The sequence below is a fragment of the Ostrinia nubilalis genome, chromosome 26 (genome assembly GCF_963855985.1).
Source record: "Ostrinia nubilalis chromosome 26, ilOstNubi1.1, whole genome shotgun sequence".
In the NCBI taxonomy this organism is placed as follows: Eukaryota; Metazoa; Arthropoda; class Insecta; order Lepidoptera; family Crambidae; genus Ostrinia; species Ostrinia nubilalis.
The window spans coordinates 7,495,287-7,518,205 of NC_087113.1; the positions used below are offsets into that span (position 1 = coordinate 7,495,287).

A 22,919-nucleotide genomic window follows, 5' to 3' on the forward strand; every position below is an offset into this window, starting at 1 on the left:
CTAGCAACACCATTCAAGACTTGACCACGCTTCGCCATTCTGTCTAAATTACTCTCAAACGTCTCTAAATCATTTTGAACTTCACAAAAAGACGCCATTTTTTTAAGCATTGACTCCGCTTCTTTTGTGGTTTACTGACCCTCTTGAAGTATAGAAACGTCACATCTAAATATAAAGGGAATCTTTTCTAGTTGTTATACGTGCGATTTTTCAACAAAAATTATGTTGTACCGACTATACTACAATCTACAATGCCATTTGGTGCGACACGTTACTACTAAAGGAACTTAAAGGCAATTTTGAGATATAAGTTGGTACTGTAGACACAACAGACTATACATTTTATTGAGAAAACGCTCCGTTTTACAACAAAACTGTGTAAAATCTCATAGTGATTAACGTGACGTTGTCTGTACTTGGTACAAATCTTGGACACAGTTGACAGAAATATTGTATTGCAATTCATTGGTAGTTTACTAGACCTAAATATTTAATGAAATGATTACCCAAAAAACACACTCTAATTAAAAACCTCCTTTTTTGAAGTCGGTTAAAAAGGTTTTTTAACGACTGACACGGGTCTCTAGCCGGATCGATAATGAAGCAATCGGATCCCAATCGATACAAGTGTCAATCATTAACAGTAGATGGCATTGTTGTCGCGGTGGTCGCCATTCGAGCTGCGCACGAGTGGAACGACTGTAATTGAGAAGCGCATTTTTGTTTTGTCTGTGTGGGTGTGATGTCTTATTCTTTTGTTAAAAAGCTGGCTAAAGCCCGGTCTGTGAGCACATAGAATTTTGTCCAATGACCCCAAGCTACCCATCCTTATCGCTCGCGCGTAGCAATATAATTATTGCTGTCGCGACTGTGCGACGGGCGCCCGCAGTGAGTGTGCGAGCTGTGGCCATAAGAACAATGTTAACAGCATTGTTGTGTTCCGGCAGTTAGAGGTAAGGTAGCCAGTTCCTCGGTGGTTGAGGATTCCGGGAGATGCTCGCTTCCACCTTCGGCCTGATCATCATTTACTATCAGTATCAGGTGAGATACAGGCCAAGAGCTTCCTCGTTGTGGATAAAAAAAATTAAATAAAAAATCTAAAACATCCAGTTTTTTGCAGGAACTACTTTTTGCAGGACCCCGTTTGGTAGTATACGTGTTTTAATAACGTTCATGCGAACATCCCGTTTGCAGTGTCCCTCAAAAAACCGATCCGTTCGATTTTGGATTTCGAATTTCAAACACACACGTGTATTCACACGATAGTCCAGATTTGCGGGATCCTGCAAAATTGGATTGCCGTGGGAACAAGCTCTTACTGACACACTGTGTTCTCTCCAGATCATCATCATCATTATCATCATCATCATCATCATCATCATCTCAGCCATAGGACGTCCACTGTTGAACATAGGCCTCCCCCAATGCTTTCCATGTTGCCCGGTCTCTCCAGATATCGAACCTATAACTTCTAAGTCCAACTATCCAACCACTGGGCCACTCAGCTAAATTTCCCGATAGCCATTAAACGAATGATCCGATAGCCATTAAACGAAACACTAAACAGCGGTAGTGTAAAACACTCGAGTCAATCACGCCGTTATAGACCCAATTGGACTTGAGCCGTTGTTGTCAACCGGTTTGATTCGCGTTTAGAACAGTTTTATTCAGTCTTTTCTTCAAGTGATAGGTCTTAATTATAGGCACTTAAATATACGTACTTAGTCGAGTTTTGTATAATTAATGATAGTAAGTAGGTACCTACTTAGAACGGCTGAGTAAAAAGCATGGTTGAAGTATGTCATTGAAGAACAGCAGCTCTTATAATTTTGCGATAGTAATGCCTTATTCTTAATGTTGTAATAATAATCGGGTGTAAATTAGTTTAAAATTCAAGTAATGTAGGTAGGGGTCTGACGCAGAATGTGCACTTCGCAAAATTCGCACTTTTCTACACAAACGTAGGGCTAAAGAGTTTTTGTTCTTCATTCTGCGACAGACCCTCTAAAACTTTAAGTTAAAAATATATTTATTTATCCCCTAATTTATACCTATAATGAGTACCTACCTATCGTATGATTCCGTTACAATAGTTTATGATTACCATCATAGTTATGTCCTACCTACCTACCTATACCACATAACTGCAACAGTGCCTAAATGCACCGCACGCGCTTGAGTTAATCGAGTTGATTGAGTTAAAAGCGCATTCAACTCTGCACCCTAATCGAAACCAATATCCTGCGCGATATAACTAATTAGGTACGAGTATAATGTTAGCTAGGTGTATGTGATAGCCTTTAGATTAGAACCCTATTGTTTATTAACATAGTTGTTTAGTTTAGCATTATGAATGCTATGAACACCTCTGTTTTTTAGGTAAAGCTAGGTAAGTATTTTGCTAATTTATTGGTAGGTAGGTTTCTAGGTAGGTAGGTAGGTACCTACATACAAAACGACTGCTAAACGCCATTGGTTGCTTAATAATAAAGCAGTTCTTTAAACATGTTACACGACTCTACTCAACTAAAAACTATTTAATTACGGGCTGTCAATGATTACACTTTCTTTAATTATGTCTAGTATCTGCCTAATTAATCCGTTATTTAAGTTTATCAGATAGGTAGGTACCTACCTACCTACCTATAAATACCTTCGGACTATCTCACCACATCAGAATAGTTTTTAACTTTAACCCATTATACATTTTTATGAATCCATTTCCAGTTCCTAATTTAGTAATTTCCAACATTAAAATTTGCTCATCGCACAGCATCAACAAACCATCTTAACCGTTTTTTCCTGGAGATAATAAACGCAATGCAATCCAACATCCAACTACACAAACAGAAAATGAACATAAAACGAAACGCTTAATTGACGAACCAATTGCACAACGAGTGAATAACCGCAGCGAACTTAGCTTTTTGTTTACGAAAACCAAAATAAAGCTAAAATCAGCTGACGAGATAAACGATGGCACACTGAGCACTCCATCTCTTTCTGTTTCTCTTCAAAACACATCTTGTGTCTCGCTCGCACATGTAAACAATCGTACGCGCATCCCAATTTGAAATTCGAACGAAAAGTTCTAAGTTCTAACAGTCCCAGCCGAGCGCTTGAGAAGGAAGGGTGTGTCGCGCTCTTCCAAAAAAATTACGATGTTCGCGTGAATGAAAAGTCGTTAGATGTTTAATTATCGAATTTTAAGTTGTGTGTTTAGTGTACTGTAGCACGAAAGTGCAGGATAACTTTTGGGTGGTGATTTAGAATGAAAAAAGTTGGATTTTTAGTGAAAAATAGAAGTGATTTTATGGTGAAATGTCCAAGGATTGATCTCAGTGATTGAAGTTGCATACCTATTTACCTACCTGTATAAAATACTTTTTGATAAGGTGAGGATATAAATGATTATACTTCCATTGTTTAAATGTAGCAATGTTAACCTACGGAATTCGTGATTCATTTCAAATTAAAATAGTTTTAAAATTTACGTTGGCAAGTTACAATAAAATATGGAATATGGCTGCGTCCGGCATTATAATTAAAATAATAAATTCCACTGTTGTTTCTGTAATAAGACCGTTGGTCGAAGTCCTTGTTTAATGTGAAAACACATTTTGTTACAATTCTCTTCGTTAAAATGTTTGATCCTACTTATTCCTGATATTTTAATCATAATGAATAGATTTAATAAATTAACGATTGCGTCACGAAGGTCACCTACTAGTGGTCTATAGCGCTTCCTTAGTCAGTGCCTGAGATATGGAAGCGGCAAGAGCCTTCAGGTTCAGAATGTCCAATTCCCAAAATGTCCAACGGTTTCAAAATGTCCAATTCCCAGAATGTCCAATTCCCAAAATGTCCAATTCCCGAAATGTCCAATTCCCGAAATGTCCAATTCCTGAAATGTCCAGTTCCCGAAACGTCCAATTCCCAAAATGTCCAATCTACTATTATGATGGGTTGGTTAAATAAGTCCTCATAGCCTTTCTTAAAAATTAGTAATTAATATATTTCTGTACGAATGCGTTTAGTTTTTGCAAAATCGGCATATAAACATAGAAAATTTGTATTATTTGCAAAAAGTACGTAGAAAAAAATTGTACCTACTGCACTTTGTACTCGTACAAGTATGTATAGCTATTTATATTTTTTCTTTTGACCTAAAAAGGAAAGAATAATTTGTAAATAAATAAATGATTATTTAAATTTAAGTATGGTTATTTATTAAATATTTTTAAGAAAGTCTATGAGAACTTATTTAACAAACCCATCATAATAGTAGATTGGACATTTTGGGAATTGGACGTTTCGGGAACTGGACATTTCAGGAATTGGACATTTCGGGAATTGGACATTTTGAGAATTGGACATTTTGAGAATTGGACATTCCGGGAATTGGACGTTTTGAAACCGTTGGACATTTTGGGAATTGGACATTCTGAACCTGAAGGGGCAAGAGGGTTGACTTTGGCATAAATTTTTTTTTCACGTGACAGAGCATACAAATCTGCCCTCCTAGACAAAACGCACTTTTTGATCGAATCGAAAATCGAATCCGTTAAAACTCCATACAAAAAAGGGGCTTTTCGACCACTTTTTGACTGGTTTGCGATTATAATTTGCACTTTGTCTAGACCCACTGAAGGACAATTTAAGTCACGCTGACGTTTGACGTTCCAAAACACCCTCCCGTGCCGTTCCCAAACCCCAGGCACTGACTGAGTTAAAGACCAACGTCTCGTCGAAATAAAATAATTTTCATTAATATTATTAAATGCAAATAGGTATTTCTCTTCTCATGAAATGCAAACTTCACAATAAGAGATTGATGCGGTGTCGTTCACCTTTCAAACCAGACATTCGTAAGACTTCATTATTCTTACTATTTTGTCTCGAATCCGTTGACATAAACGGGAATTCATCTAAGTGATGGACGCGAAATGAACTCCAGAGGTACCGAAATACCCTTTCGGTTATTCGCAATAGAATAATTCTGATTAAACTCCTAGTTAGGTACTATTATAGCTTACTCGATTCAAAATCGCACACACAACGGCACGTCAAGCTTGACACTGTGGCCTCTTATTTACTTGTAATAGGGGCGATTTCCCAGCAAATATGTTGATGTAGACCTACGCCAATTTTGAAAAACAAAATTAAATAAAACTTATGATGTATTGAGAAAGAAGTGTCTCATAACGTGTGGTTTACTAACTAGGTAGGTAAACGTGTGGTTTAAGTAGGTATCTGAGTGTCCAAACGTCTGGGAACAGCTCATACCCTGAGTTTGGGGCCCTTTTTGGCACAAACTCTGTTAAGTCTAGCAAATTGGAGAATAGTTGTCATTATCACTTATACCTACTACATAGATAGAGTGATTCTAGCTAGATGAAGGTTTATGTAAGTAGGTATACTTAGCACACAGTAGATAAATTATATATACTGTGCTTAGCACCACAGTAGATAAATCATACTGTGCTTAGCACCCGTGCGTAGTTACCTAGTAGGTACTTTACTATGATAATTATGATGAACTGTTTAATAAACCTACCTATTCGTATTTGAATGTACCTACCTAATTATTTGGAACATTTTCCCTTCACTAGTTCATTCATAGCTTTATGCCTATATCTAGGGGAGCAATTTTCGCCCTGTGTTTTGATAATTAATGTTAGTAGGGGGAGGGGGGGTTATAGTTCTTTGTTTTCGTGTATGGTACGAGTTTGATGGATTTATTTATTAATTTATGGTGGAGACCCTTTTATGGGAAATAATTTTGATGTGGCGTTGACAATACACAGAGTGATTAAATATTTAAGGGGGTTTTGTTTATTTACATCTTTCCCATACACGTGTTGAACACTAGTTAAATTAAAGTAACGCATTTAGTAATTATTGTAAATGACATTTTAATCCAGTGTTCAACGTGCGTGTAACTTTTTACTAGTAATTTATTATGTACTGTCATCCATTTTATAATTAACTAGCTTTTGCCCGCAGCTTCGCCTGCGTTATTTTCGGCTTGTCAAAATGTCTTTATTCATCCCTTTTCTAGCCTATGTTCATCAGGAATAATGTAGAATTCTTGTGGTGAAAGAATGTTTCAAATCGGTTCAGTAGTTTCGGAGCTTATTCAATACAAACAAACAAAAAAATGTTTTCTCTTATAATCTAGAAAGACTATTTAATAATAATAAAAATATTCGTTTTCCTTTGTATTCATCAAAGCATTGGTCTATGCATGCTTTTATATTAATTAATCAACTCACAGGAGTCGAGGCTTCAATTTCATTGTTTTTAGTGCAAAACGTCAAAAACACAAAATTTTACGTGGATCACAAAAAATATAGAGAGCATCATTTTCCATTACGAAAAATGTCATTTTATATTTAAAAGCACATTGTTACTTTTATAAATTAAATCTCTTTTGTTCCAGGCACTCACAAAACAAGTGAATATTAAGTGAAACATAAGTGAAGTGATAGTGCTAGTGATGTGCGCGCGCGCTGTGTTTACCGATATCGATACCGCGCGGTAGTGAATCGACAATGTTGCCGTCGTGGTGGCATGTGCTACCAAGTTTACTGGTTGGTCTACTCCTGCAATACTGTGTGGAGAGCCAGCAGGAGATCTTGATCGAGGAATCAGGTGAGTTTAGATTTACTATGATAATTTTAAAATACAGCAGAGTAGGTTATGGTTTACAAATAGCAAACGTTAAAAAGGGTAGCGTAGGAATTCCACCCACAAGGTGGACCGACCTCATAAAGGTAGCGCGAAGGCGCTGGATGCAGGCCGCTACCAAACGGTCATTGTGGAAATCATTAGGGGAGGCCTATGTTCAGCAGTGGACGTCCTGTGGCTGAAATGATGATGATGAAAGCCTCTGAAACCGAAACAACCAAAAGCAGAGCGAGTGTCTAGATTAAACTAAGATGTTAATTTTTCTGTCGATAAAAAAAATGTGGCTTTTTTTCCTGCAGCCTGTGTATTTATCTTGGTAATTTTGATTGAACAAATGGAGCCTTCCAGTGACTTTGCTCACTTTTACCTTAGTCCAAGGGCCAAGTCGCTGGGTTGAACTTTTATTTTTTCTTCCAATAACTGGGCCCACTAGGATTCTAGAGCAGATTTATGTTGTTATTGAAAATATCAATCCAGCGACTTGGCCCGTGGACCAAGTTAAAAGTGGGCCAAGTCACTGGAAGACTCACTAATGCGCGTTACTTAACAAACATAAAGATTTTGGAAAGGTCTTGACGTAATAATAAACTAGCAGAGTTAATATTTGATTATCTACTTTAAATAAATGTAATTTTAAGGCAACGCGGTTCAAAATTCGTTTTAAACTTGAGCATAAAAAAGCTTTTGATGGTTGTATTTCAATATTAAGGCTAATCACATACAGTACTAATCTTAAGTGTTACCTACCCTACATACATCATACATGTCCTACAAATTGAGATTTACGCGAATATTCTATAATGTTTTACGACATGGAAATAATTTCGACAGCAAATAATATTCGTGATTGTTAAATATAATTTTATAATTAACGTTACATTAATATTAAACCTAAATATTTCACATCAATTACGTTAAATGTGTCAAGATATAAATATCGTTAATAATAATTATTGTTATCTGCTCATTGAAATTAGACAGGAGGAGTTATGATATGTCTAGCTATTAATTAATTAACATCAAACTTCGTTCGCGGCGCCAATGATTTGCAAATTGAGATAGTCTTAATTATTTCTGGGTAAGTGGGTATTTATGTATCCTATGTATTATAAATTCAAGAGTTTAAAGGTCTGGAAAACGTAGTGTGGGCAGGCCCCCCACTAGGTGGACCGACGATCTGGTGAAGGTCGCGGGAGGTCTAATTTTGACGTACATTGTATAGAGTAAGCAACTTAGGACATCACTAATTTTAGTATAGCCTACAGCGCCAAAATGGCGAAACTCAAATAGGCACAGAAATATTATGAGAGCAGCCAGTCCAGTGTGTATAAATACAGGTCAGTGAGATGTACCCAGCAGAAATTGGGTTTGATCCAGAATCACCAGCCAATCAACCCATCCGTTTTGTATGTGGATTGTCTTCTGTTCACTTCTATTTTATGCTTATACTATGCTACCTCAGCAAACGTCATTCTAGCTCAGAAATATTCCAATTACTTCATTTCAAATTACGCCAGAATAAGCCGAAGGGAAGGGATTCCTGGAATTTAAAGGGAAACTTTTCATATTAGCTAGGGCTGACAACCTTCTGTTCCCGGCTTTTTGGAATTAATTCCTGTTAACGTTGAATTACGTTTGCCAACATTAATTTGTAAGTATTACGCTTTACTTTGTGTAATTCAGTTTTTATGAGATTCCGACAAGTCGCCAAAAAGGTAATATCGTTACCTATTGAGCAGTATAAAAATGAGATGAAATAGCTAGCTTTAGTTAAAGATGTATAATGTATATATGTATGTATAATGTTTTATTTAAAACTAGCTTTCCGCCCGCGGCTTTGCCCGCGTGGAATTTTGTCTGTCACAGAAAAACTTTATCGCGCGCGTCCCTGTTTCAAAAACTCAAACTATCTCTATGCTAAATTTCATCGAAATCGGTTCAGTGATTTAGGCGTGAAAGCAAGAAAGACAGAGTTAATTTCGCATTTATAATATTAGTATAGATAATGTACCTATAACCAAATTGAACTATTGAAAAATCTCACCTATCACGGTTTTACCTTTAAAGTTAAGTATGTTTGCGCCGTCAACGGATTTTAAAGAAGTTGTTTATTTATTTGCGAACCAGTGTTTTGACCAAAATGTGCTAAGTAGCAGCAGCCAGCCCTGTAAGTGACGTAATCTTTGCTTTGTAGGCGTGACGTCAGCAGACATCTAAAACGATCAAAAGTGCCGCTAGTTAAAAATAATCAGAAGGACTGTTTCAAAGTATTTATGTTTTCTTCCTTCTCTTTATTTCGTGTTTCTTAACTTTCTTATACAAACTGCACATCAAGCTAAATAATACTATGGCACTATAGAGTTATAATAGCTGTGATTTCGCCATAAACACAAGGTAAACCGACCACCTGATAAAGGTAGCAGGAAGGCGCTGGATGCAGGCCGCTACCAACCGTGCGATGTGGAAGTCATTGTGGGAGGCCTATGTTCAGCCGTGGACGTCCTGTAGCTGAAATGTTGATGATGATGATGCTGTAGTCATGTGCTGTTGTCTGTAAATTTTCAATTGTTACTAAGCACCACTGGGAAATTAAATAATGTATGTATTAGAGACATGTAATCAATCATAGCCTTCTGCCCTTTTCCTTGCACTTCGAACCAGCGTTCCCTGGATCGCGAGTTCGACACCTTCAATAACTACAGGCCAATGCAGTCTAGGATGGTATGTCTGCCCTGTAAGTTCCTATTCACCCTCGTTATGAAAAGTCCCAGATTACAGTGTTCGCATTGTCTTATACAATGCTTTGTTAAAGCTGGTGAAGCTTAGTTTGAATTCTCAGGTTCCTTGGTCAGTTATTGGTCCTACTATATCTATTTTTATTGTGTATACCCATTGAAATGTACCCTCTCAGGAATTATTCCTGTTACAAAATATGTTTTGATTGTTTATTTGTTACAGTAGATTAGGTTAATGGAAGACAGTGTTAAGTGCGAAGGCTCACCGATATTATAAAATGTATAGTTGCTTCTAATTCAGGCATCAACTTTATATACACGTGCTTGGAAAGTTTCCCGTTTTATTATTCATGGTTTGGATTAGTAGGACTGCTTTTATACAAGGAAGGGTTATTTGAATACTGTTTAGCTATCATCAGATTGTCAATCAACTGGGTAGTTGTTACCAATAATTATAAAAAACTGGAAGCATTCAATTTGCTGTCGATTTTAGTGGCGTTGAAATTAATAAATATGTACTTATTGACTTTGTGAATTGCTGTGAATAAGTTATTTACTGAACAAAGCCTCATTAAATCACCACCAGGCGAAATTGATGCCAATTGCAGACTAAGTTCAAAATAAATGAATTCTTAGTCTAATGATCAAAACCCTATAGAAACTCAAATATATGTATACTCAACCTTGAGACTAAAGAATTTTGTATGATGCGGGCTGCGTTCATTCGGACTTGACCGCAGAACGCAAGAAGTGTGGCATAGGAATTTTTAGCACCAATAATCCATAGCATTCTTTAGTACTTTGAGCCTCGTTTCACTATAAATACTAACAACCGTATTCACAAACGATGCTTGCTTAAGTGAATCAGCAAATCTAACGCACAGCATTGAATAGAGCTCTGTGATTGATTCCTGTCGTGTGTCACCCTGTGCGTCCACGCGCACTGTGAGAACTCATAGTAATGTTTGTGAATACAGGCGTCTGGCTGAGTTGCACCATCTTACTTTAACTTTGATAAACGTCAAAAAACTGTCAAACTCCATACAAAATGCACCGGTTATTGTTACGGTTAAAATAAGGTGGTGCAAATCAGCCTAAGAGGATTAAGCAATTCCAACCAAACCCGCGGCCGTATACTAGTCTGCCCATAAACCTATTCCCCAAACAATACAAAACTCACGGAAACACATTCAACATCATATGGAGCGGTTCTAAATAATTAGTATTGCAATGCGGGCTATAAACTGGTTTTTATTGCTGAAGCCATAAAGCTCAATTTAGGTATAAATAACTAACGCAAGTGAGTGTATAATAGTGCGGTCGAAGCGTCGAAAGTTTCAATATCGACATTGATTTGATGTGGGAAAACTTTTTTATAACGGCATTTTAGTTACTAGACTAGTATCTTTGTCTCCTACTATAGCTTTTAATCAAGATTCATTAAATTACATGCAAATTAAAGTATCAACTAGTAGTCTTACTACATTAGTTACTCTATAGAGAGCGTGTCAAATAGGTATATTTATATGTCACTGCACTGAACTAACTTACTTGAAACTCTAGTAAGATAAAAAGATAATATTGATTTAAATACCAATAACTGAGTTAATTACAATTGAAAACCTATAAACGAAATAAAATTGGTGAAATTAGCTAACAACTTTTAACAAACATCGATATCGATACATTATCGTGAAATTATCGACACTGTCCCAACACTACCGTGTAGGGGATTATGAAACTGGTTGTAAATGGAAATAATGGTTGAATAAAACACTAGTTATTTCGGGCAATCCAGCCGAGAGGCTTTAAATTCGGCAATTTGACCTAAATAATAAAATTAAGTGCTACCTATTTTCATTAGGGGTAACTTACCTAAGTACTGAGTAGTTGATGCGCCTATAAATTTTATTTAGGTAACGGGATGTCGCCGTAAGAACAAGACTAATTTTGACACCTCAAAAAGTACCTACTCACATAAGGTACACGGGCGCACTGGCACCGACACGCGTCTGTATTCACAAACGATGCTTGCTTAACTGAAACAGTAAATCGAACGCACAGCGTTGAATAGAGCTTTGTGATTGGTTCGTGTGTCACCCTGTGCGTCCACGCGCTCTGTGAGACCTCATAGTAATGTTTGTGAATACGGGCGTGAGTTTCTTGCGCTGCGTCTTCTCAGCACTGGCCCGGTTATTGTCCTGAAGCAGTGCTAGGGTTAAAACTGGGACGTTTGCATAAATCGTTCGTTTCAGCCGAAAGACGTCCACTGCTGGACAAAGGCCTCCCCCAAGGATTTCCACGAAGACCAATCCTGCGCCGGTCGCATCCAGGCACCTCCCGCGTCCTTGCATAAATAAATGAGTTTTATTGAAATAACTCTTCTTTAGAGTAGGCGCACACCGTTGATTTTTCGTCGGCCGATAGTTTAGTCGGGCAGTTGATCAGTATGGGAGTGCGCACACTACGCCGATTCGATTTGGCCGATTCTTCATACAATTTAAAATCGGGCACAACTATCGGCCAACTAAAAATCAACGGTGTGCGCCTACTCTTATAATAAAAAAGACATACAAAAACGAATATTAAATAAAAATTCGATTACCGTACCTCTCGCATTGTTCTATAAATAAATATTCCGTGTCCACCCCAAAAATTGGGTATTAAAACTCATTCCGAGCGTTATTACTTTCCCGCCTGCTTAATCCCGGTATTTGTACCGAAATAACTCCAATCGGTATTGTTACCGATTCAGACATATTTTGCAGACTTGTCAACCCTTATAAGCGATTGTAGAACACAAAGCATTCATTGACGTTTATTGACAAATAGCTTTTGCCCGCGGCTTCACCTGCGTGAAATTTAGTTTGTCACATATCGTCATAAATTATAGCCTATGTGTTATTCTGGGTTATAAACAATAATACTGTAAAGTTTCATCAAAATCCGTTCAGTAGTTTTTGCGTGAAAGAGTAACAAACGTCCATTGAATCTCTCCTTTCGCAGTTTAATCAGTCAATCAATAATATTAGTGTATTTAAATGTATTGTGGTGACATTAGTAGAATGTAGGTGGGTATGATATTAATGTAGGAGGGAGAACCACATATGTATAATTTATTGTTATAGCTTCTTTTGACTTATATCATCGTAATTATCATACGTTTTTACGGAATGTATTTGTAACCAGTAGTTACCGTCCACAGTGCAAAAAATATTGTGACGTCACTTTTTTCACATTCAAATAAATCCAGCTCTATTACAATACAAGTGCCATTGAAACCAAATTAATTAACCAATCACAAAAATCCATACAAATCTGGCGGGCTCGGCAAAAACTGGCGGCGAGATAATTATTCCACAAAAACGGAATCAATTTCAGAGGCAATTCAGTTGATCCGTCCATCTAAAGCGGCGGACGAAAAACTGACACCCTGTATAATGTTACTAATATGTGGCAGCCATTGCAGGGTTAAACTAGCTGGCTCGGCGAACTTCGTACCGCCTAAGGTGTCAAATGTGTAAAGTGGCGGAGTAAATACCTAATTTATTTAAACACTAGCTTTTACCCGCGGCTTCACCCGCGTGAAATTTAGTTTGTCACAGATCGTCATAAACTATAGCCTCTATGTTACTCTGGGTTATAAACAATAATACTGTAAGGTTTCATCAAAATCCGTTCAGTAGTTTTTGAGTGAAAGAGTAACAAACATCCAGAAATACAGACATCAAGACATCCAAACTTTCGCATTTATAATATTATAGTAGTCAAAACATTTTCATATCGGTCCAGTAGAAGTACTAATAATTAACTTTAAAAAAAAAAACCGACTTCAAATGCGTGAACACAAAAAAAAACTAAAAATTAAAAAAAAGTTCTATCTACCCTTGGGGGTGAAATATTTTCTTCAAATTCGCATGAAACCACCCTTTTGATAATAAGCACCTATTCAACAAAAAAATAATCGTTCAAATTGGTTCATAATCGGCGGAGATATTGCGTATAAAAACGTCATCCCCAATTTTCCACCCTTGGGGGTGAAATATTTTCTTCAAATTCGCATAAAACCACCCTTTTGATAATACCTATTCAACAAAAAAATAATCGTTCAAATTGATTTATAATCGGCGGAGATATTGCGTATAAAAAAGTTCATCACCAATTTTCCACCCTTGGGGGTTGTTTTTTCTATTATTCAATTTAAATGGGACCACCCTTGAGGTATTAGCTATACGCCGAAAAAAGATTTGTTCAAATCGGTTCATAATTGGCGGAGTTATCGCGTAACGAACCAGTGTCTCCACATTTCCCCCACCACAGCTCCCACACACACATTCAACTGTGTAAAAACAAAGCGACTGTGAGTCTACGATAACATGTGCAACCGGCTTAAAAGTGCTGTGATTGGCCAGAAGGCGTGCCTTATGGCCAATCAATGGCCGCGTTACGTGACGCACACTAAGAAAATGCTAGTGAGAGAACAAAGATAAAATGGAGTCGACAAGATATCGATACTTTAAATCGCTAGGGGCAAGGCTCGAAACTGGTTTCACAAAATGCTTATGTACGAAACCCTTTTTATTATTATACGTTATTATTAACTACTATCACGCATTTACTTTTTAATTATGGCGATCTGCGTACCGCATAATTATGTTTATCAAAAATAATGCCTATATTAGGCTTTCAACTAGCTCTTATAGTAATTACATAGTTGACAGTTACTAATTACTTCTACTGTTATTATTTTTTTTGTAAAATCTTATAATCGCAAGTAACACATCATTTTTTTATTTAAAATTACAAAATAGAAAATTATAATTTACTTCTATTTATCGATAATAGGAAACCGCATTAGAACACGAGCACGGCACTATGTTACGACCGGCACATGCGGCCGTACTGTGTATTTTCACACGACAGTGGATATCGGAAGAAATTAAATACATTGCGCAGTAGTTGAGCATGACATAAAGTGGTTGCTAACTAAATCGTCAATGTACAAGTGTGTTAGAATTTTTATCACCACTGATTTCGATATCGCAGTAACTGTTACGGCACTGAATTCGTTCGTAAAAATGTTTAGTTTTTTTTATTTATAAGCAAAATACCAATGGATTTGCAATACTGACATGTAGTAAATGACTCCATTGTTCCTGTAGTTCTTCGTTTCACTTGTTTTATTGCACGTAACGACGCATTATCCAAAATATCGGAGAACATTTCCTTAGTACGACTGAATCGCGACTAACCTAGCTACGCGGCCGATGTTCGTTTCTGGGCATATCGTGGAGACACGCGCCACGCCCCCGTTTCACATCTAAGCGCGTAACAAACATAGAAAAAAAAAACATACGGGTCGAATTGAGAACCTCCTCCTTTTTTTAAGTCGATTGAAAAGGTACTAAAATTTCACTACTTAAGCTTACACAAACTCACAATATACCTACCTACTTAACTGTTCGTTGTCCCAAAGAAAGAGGTAAAAAGCTAGATGGTTCGCTTTGTTTTGGAGATAAAATTTTCATACCAACCTGTAAATTATCATAAAACTACCTTAATATGCCAAACAATTATTTCCAGCCACCTGGCACTAAGAAAATAGTCCCACCTTAGATTAATAAAACCTAGATGGATAGTCTTCATACAAACGCTTCGTCAAGAGTGAGGCAAAAATCTTATGTCATTAGTGTCAATTTTGTTGGGGAGTGTAGACAGTGAAGGCGATTTTCCCGAAAGTAGGGAAATTTTTAATACGTTTTTAATTATTTTATAACTAACAAAAACAAAACGCATCATGTACTTACTTATTTATTGAATTCAAAGTACCTACCTAATTACAATAAGATAAATCGACTGAAAAGTCTCGATTTCATAAAAAAGGAAGTGTATTTGTACGGCGAACAATTGGGAAATAAATTTTCTTGTTACTGGTATCATTCCCGTATTTAATTTTTGAAAGCCAAATTCAAGCAAAATACGCGTCGAATCGTAGTACTTACTTATGAAATGTAACACTGGTCACTTTCTTTAGTTTTTCTGATGTATTTAGACACCCTTTCACAGCACAAACCGTCTTAATTAATTAAAAGTCGTCGGACGTGTTTACCAATTTTTCACTTTGACAGTTCATGTGACGTTTACGAGTAAGCCATTCTGGCTTACTAAAATCTGCCTCACCTTTCGTGCACTGACTATCTATCTAGGTTTTATTAATCTAAGAGTCCCACAGTATCCTAGCCAGCTCTGTATAAGCTTTAACACTTTTCACGTTATATTTCATAGGATTTCCCAGACAAAACCCTGGATTTTCGTCTCTAAGAAAGCCTTACACCCTCTATTCAGTATAAAACACAAACGATATTCAACCCTCGTCGCTTGCAATAAGATTTATAATTGTGTACGAAGTTTAAGAGTTCGTAATAGGTTAATCCGTTGGAATACCGCCAGGGGGCGCTCTTTCAAAATGGCGCCGATCATTATTCATAAGAACAAACAATCTTAATTCGATTGAATGTTGTTAAAGTAGTCAGGCGCTTTGAATTTTCAAGTGACAGGTTGTATTGTATTAATTCGGAGAACTTAAGCTTTTGGAATTCAAGAAACTACTTAGCTTCTGATGCGGGTTTGCTTGACTTTAGACAAGGGACTATTCCTATCTCTCGAAGATACCTACTCACTTTAGCGTAAAGGGCTCACCTAAAGTTATGAGGAAGACGCCGAATGCAACGCTACCAACTGGTCATTATGGATATAGATAGGGGAGTCCTATGTTCAGCAGTGGATGTCCTATGGCTGAAATGACGATGAATTGATCACTCACTGTGTCAACGGCATGTACAGCTTGATTAATTTTACACTAATCATACAGGGAAATGTTTTGATTGTTTGTTTGTATTGACTAGGCTCCGAAACTACTGAACCGATTTGGAAAATTCTTTTACCATTAGAATCCTATGTACGAGTATTATTGTGACAAACATAGACGGTACTAAGTCAGGTCAGCATCCTGTATTACTGGATCCCGCAAAACTGGATTGCCTTCTAAACGAGCCCTTAAGCTCCCGTTGACATCGCAGCAACTCTTATGTAGCCAGGATCAATATCTTGACCACTGGCCAACAAAAACTCGTCCAGTGAAAAGATAAAGATAAAAAAAAGATAAAAGATCATTTATTCACCGAGACAAGGTAATACAACAAGGTAGATGTTACAATAGTTTAATACAGTTCAGCTTATCTCACCAGCAAGCTAGTGTGTGATTATTACATTTTTTTCTTATTGACCCATGCATAGTTAAAAAAAAATCATGAAGGCAAAACTATTCAATAAATTATTTAAATACTAGCTTTCCACCCGCGGCTTCGCCCGCGTGAAATTTTGTGTCACAGAAAGAGTTTATCGCGCCCGTCCCTGTTTCAAAAACTGGGATAAAAACTATCCTATGTCCTTTCCCGGGACTCAAACTATCTCTATGCCAAATTTCATCGAGACAGACAGACAGAGTTACTTTCGCATTTATAATATTAGTATAGATGATGTTACACACTTAAACACGGGTATAAAACTACCGAAACTAATAGCTACGAGTCGAATCGTAATATTTTATCTTTGATGTTGCCTAAACTCCGATACTTGCGTGCCAAGTAGCAATTATATCGAATAAATGTATTTAATAATCGCATTTAGATGATTTTATCATGCGTTAATAGCTTTTATGACATTAGCTGTATGTATGTTAATCGGAATCGTTAAGAGTCGTACGTAGATTTGTCAAAACTTCGTTCGTTCGTTTCAGCCGAATGACACCACTGCTGGACAAAGGCCTCCCCCAAGGATTTCCACAAAGACCGGTCCTGCGCCGCCCGCATCCAGGCATCTCCCGCGATCTTCACCAGATCGTCGGTCTATCTAGCGGAAGACCTCCTGCCCACACTACGTCTTCCGAAAGTTCCGAACTTCCGACTCGTGGTCGCCACTTTGTCAAAAGTATCGGAAGTTTGTTTATACTTAAATTGTTTATACCATGAATTTTTTGATTGCTTTAGACTTTAGAGTTTCCGATGACTACTGGCACATTTTTGTGTGCATTGATCACAGGTGGACTTCAGTCCTCAAGCAGAATAGATGACTCTTATTAAATTAAACTATGCCAATATATCAGTAACTGAATAATTATTAAAAAAAATAGAACATTTTAACTGGCTGCTTTGTTTGGCTGATATTAGAAATTGGCATTGGTATTTTGCGAAAAAAGTTTGCAGTACGTAAGAGCCTTAATCAAAGTGTTAAAATATGTTCGAAATTGATGAATGACGTTGTTTATAACTTACTTGACATCAGTGTCAATGTTTAATGGAAGATAAGTGGGCAGATTTAAAATTTATGTAGTTTAAACCTACTTCACACAGACCGCATAAATGTAGCATGTGCTATTTACCATACGATACGTCTTAGTAGCTATTTCTCTACACTTCTCAGTAGGCTGACAAACACTATTGTTCCGATTTATTGATTTTGATTGGTATTGATTGTTGTATTGACGCAATAGTAGGACTGGAATACATTCATGAGCAATGTTCATCATCATCATCTTTTCAGCCATAGGACGTCCACTCCTGAACATAGCCTCCCCCAATGATTTCCACGTTGATCGGTTGTATGCGGCCTGCGTCCAGCGCCTTCCTGCTACCTTTATGATGTCGTCGGTCCACCTTGTGAGTGGACGTCTCACGCTGCGTTTTCCGGTAGGCGGCCTCAACTCCAGAACCTTGCTGCCCAAGGTACACAAAAGTTCTAATTCTTTTTTTTGCATGAAAACAATCCAGAATTTCAATTCTGAATCTTTCAAACGAATTTTAGTCAAATCCTCAACACATTTTCATAGAACATAGTCAAGGCTCCCGAACTTTATTAAAGTTGCCAGATTTCGCGAAGCTCTGGTGAAGTTTTAATTAAATTACCAATTGTGAAGTTCTCGGGTCCAATTTTTTGTAATTTATCACTAAAAATCATAGTGGAATAGACCTAATTTTCCCTTTTGTAATTAACGTCGTTCCTTATGATTAATTTTGTCAGAAGATATTGCGAAAGTTGAGGGACATTCGAATAATGGAAGGTATATATATTCTGATCGGTGAGTTTGGGAACATTAACCGTGTGGTAATGGTTCCAGCAGAATTATAATAGGACCACGCCCACTCTTCCCGTGGATTTCGTAAAAGGGACAAATAAAATATGTAAATCGGTCAAAACCACTTTTGACTGCAAAAATCAGTCAAGTGGTTTTGACTGATGCCCTTGGTCAACATCACTGACGGATTTTTTCAGTCAAAAGTGGTTTTGGACGATTAAGAGATTTGACTGTAACATGAACGTCAGACTTCCAAAACTCTTCTAATCAGTGTGGAGTGTAGGTCAAATATTCCATTTGCCTTTGGTGAATTTGAGGGAGTCTTGTTACTACAGAATACCAAAATAAATTACCTGATTATTATTTACGCGAATAATAAAGAGTAGGTACATTACGATGTGTAAGGTACTGTGGGATATGTTGCTCAACCACAATAAGGAAGCTAGATGTTAGTGCTTCCTTCCGAGCGGGTGTTATGCTCGGGGACCAAGTAGGTACAAGGTCCAATTTACACCATCTTGGTTTGTCTATATACTATACTTGGCAGGATATAAAACTCCGTCACCGCGATGCAGGTTTGTATGAGCGGCGGAGTGTGCCATAGTGTAGTAGTGACAGCGCCATCTGTTGGTACACAGTTTGTAGTGGCGTATCGTCGATGTCGCCACAGTACTTTTAGTTTGTTTCAACCAAAAGACATCCATGATCCACTGCTGGACAAAGGTCTCCCCCAAGAATTTCCAAAACGACCGCTCCTGCGCTGGCCGCATCCAGGCTCTTCCCGCGACCTTAACCAGATCGTCGGTCCACCGGCACTACGCCTTTCTATCTTTGGTCATCTCTCAAGAACTTCTCTGCCTCAATGGCCATCAGTTCTACGAGATATGTGATCACTGCAACAAAGTATGGAATGCTACAATGCGAACTGCCGTCGTATAACGTTTACTTTTAGTTAGTCTATATTTACGTTACGTCAAAAAACTTTCTCCCTTTAAAATCGAACTGATTTAATAGTTCCATTCGATGATTTATTACCGTACTCAAGTGAGTAACGAAAATAAATAACGACGTTACGTTTTACGCGCGTATTTAGTGGTTATAAATAATAAATATGGCTTTCCGGTCGAAGCGCAGATGGGTTTTGACGCACATCTTGATTTAGTTTTAAGTTATTGTAAAATCTGTACTAACAAATCTATACTTCTATACTAATATTATAAATGCGAAATTAACTCTGTCTGTCTGTATCTGTCTGTCTTGTTTTCACGCCTAAACCACTGAACCGATTTTGATGAAATTTGGCATAGAGATAGTTTGAGTCCTAGGAAAGGACATGATAGTTTTTATTCCGGTTTTTGTAACAGGAATGCGCGCGATAAAGTTTTTCTGTGTGACAGATAAAATTCCACGCGGGCGAATCCGCGGGCGGAAAGCTAGTGTGTTAATAACTCTGTCTGTCTTAAGTTAAACCACTGAACCAGTTTTGATGAAATTTTGTACAGAGATAGTTTGAGTTTCAAGGAAACACATATTAGTTGATGTCTCGGTTTTTGAACGAGAACACGCGAGATTCATGCAAGGGTGAAGTTGAAGGCATATAAGCTACTTAGTAACAAAACTTTCACAATTTTGTGACTGATTTGAAAGATTTAGTCTCATACTAAAAGTATATTAAACCGCCTCTGTGGTCTAGTGGTAAGACCACCTGCTTCAGACCCAGAAGTCCCGGGTTCGATTCCCAGTGGGGGCAAATTTTTCTGTTCGGTTTGGTTGGTGGTAGGGCTTGTTCGAAGTCCGCCTGGCTAGCTACCACCATCTTACTTAAGTCTGTCGCCATAACAACAATGTTAACAGCATTATTGTGTTCCGGCAGTTGGAGGTAAGATAGCCAGTTCCTCTGCGCTCTGTGGTTGAGGATTCCGGGTGAAGCTCGCTTCTACCTTCGGCCTGATCGTCACTTACCATCAGGCGAGATACAGGCCAAGAGCTTCCTTATTGTGGATAAAAAAAATATATTTGAAAGCGTGTAAGCTTATTCCCGAAAAAAGCCTAAGATGTATGCTTGTGTTACGAGTGAGTTCACCCCCATAGTCCAGTTGCGGCGAGATTCAAACCCATGTTCTTTGGTTTTCGACTCATCCAGTCCGAAATCTTTCACCGTTGGGCTATCGTGGCTTCAAAATTGTAGAAAATTCACTTATATGTATGTAATTACTAATTATGTACTTACTTTACTTGAACTAGCTAGAAATTTAGTTTGACACAGATCGTCATAAATATAGCCTATAATGTATTGTATTACTCTGGGTTACTGTGTAAGTTTCATCAAAATCCGTTCAGTAGTTTTTGCGTGACAGAGTAACAAACACCCAGACATCCATACAAACTTTCGCATTTACCTATAATATTAGTACATTGTAATACGTATAGCAAAGGTAACACTTCATCTAAACGTATACAATTACCCAGGATTTTCATAATCTTCATTACCCTTATCGAAACGGTCAAATTCCCAAAAAGGTCTAACCCGCTTAACGAACTAAAAATATCCCAGCCTTTAAATTATATGCCTTATTATTAAGGAAATAAGGAACCTCATTATGCAATAATGTGTTGACTGTACCCCCAAACCTGGTTTAAATTTAACTGAATTTGGACTCTGGGTGTTTGGAGAAGAGATGAAATTTGAGTGTAGATTAGGTTCATTTACGTTTCAAAATTGAAATTGTCGCTATCAACAAGCTGGGTAGGAAATTAAATTCATTGTTTTCGTGTTCGTAGACTGTGATTTTTTAGGGTTCCGTACCCATACCCATAGGGTGAAAACGGGACCCTATTACTAAGACTTCGCTGTAGTTTGTGAACCGTGATATGTATTGTAACTTTCTACTTTTCTCTATTTTTAAACCGGCAGATAGTGGTGACTGAGTTTCTTGCGGCGCTTCTTCTCAGCACTTGCCAAATGTTTGTCTCGAAGCGCTGGTAGGTAGGGCAAAAAAAGAATGAGACATGTAAATTATAGGCTCCTTAATATGAGCATTTGACGATTTGTAAGTACATGTTAATTTAATTACTCTATACGAATAAACAATTTTGATTTTGATTCAGCTTTATATTTTCGCAGATGATTTTTTTTTGTTGCCGCTATAACAACAAATACTTACCTACTAAAAATAATAAAAGTCTCCCGTACAACAAAAACGACAACGCTTGAAGTATTCATAGAATATATAGTTTTATGTTCACTTTAAAATTAAACAATTAAAATAAATATTAAAGATATTTTTTTGTACGGAACCCTTCGCGCGCGATTCCGATTCGCACTTTATAACGCGGTCTCGAATGTTGACAGAAAGGACATTTTATGGTATGATTATTATAATTATTATCTGAATGAAGCAGGAACCTTTCAAATGTTTGGGATGTATTATCAGGTGAAAGTCATTTTAAATGAATTTTCTCGGAAACGTTTTGGTTCTTTTTGTTTGTTTAGAAATAATACGGCTTAGATTTTTCTTGCCTTTTTGGATGAAGCATAATTTTTCATCTAAAATTTTATTTTAGTCTATTCTAAACGCAGCGTGGGACGTCCACCCACAAGGTGGACCGACGACCTGATAAAGGTAGCAGGAAGGCGCTGGATGCAGGCCGCTAGTCTACCAACCGTGCGATGTGGAAGTCATTGGGGGAGGCCTATGTTTAGCAGTGGACGTCCTGTGGCTGAAATGATGATGATGATGATGAAACCAATTAGGTACCTAAGTACCTTAATGTTAAATTCTACATCTTTTTTATTAATTTACCCAGGTTTTTTAACGCGATACGCGGATAGGTAATATTGAAATATTAGGTAGGTACCTGTATTTGTTTGACGTTATCACCTATCCGAGTATTGCGTTAAAACCTGTTTAAATTAATTCAATTATGCAACGCGAAAGTTTAAAATTAATTACCTACTTCTTTTTAAGTTAAAATTTAAAATTGGGTTTTTTCTTATGCTCTTCGATGCTATGTTGAATTTCTACGAGTAAAGTTACAATGTTGTTAGGTTTTCCAACAGAAAATAAAATAAAGCGCGAGCTTGTAAATACTTCTTGACTTAAGTATTGTCACAGTGACACAAAGAAAGGCTAAGTCCGCTTTAAAGTGCTGCGTTTAGCACAATAAGCTACTTACATGACAACATTGAAAATAATGTAAGAACTAACTCACAACTTAAGGACAGGATATTATTCTTTAAACTGTAATGTAAGAGAACTACTCACAACACAACTTAAGGATAGAATATTATTCTTTAAACTGTGAAGATAATATGCAATCGGTAAGAAGAAACTTTAAGGCTGAGTTGCACCATCTAACTT

The 22,919-nt window shown here is 37.2% G+C and overlaps 1 protein-coding gene across 1 annotated transcript in view; it reads left to right on the top strand.

Annotated features, from left to right (window-relative positions):
- The first annotated feature begins 3,383 nt into the window (after positions 1-3,383).
- LOC135084437 (nephrin-like) overlaps positions 3,384-22,919 on the top strand; it is a 271,506-nt gene continuing 251,970 nt past the window's right edge. The window contains exons 1-2 of the mRNA XM_063979220.1: positions 3,384-3,395; positions 6,443-6,654. Coding sequence (XP_063835290.1) covers positions 6,555-6,654 — 100 coding nt within the window. The 5' untranslated portion in view covers positions 3,384-3,395; positions 6,443-6,554. The remainder of the gene's footprint in view (positions 3,396-6,442; positions 6,655-22,919) is intronic.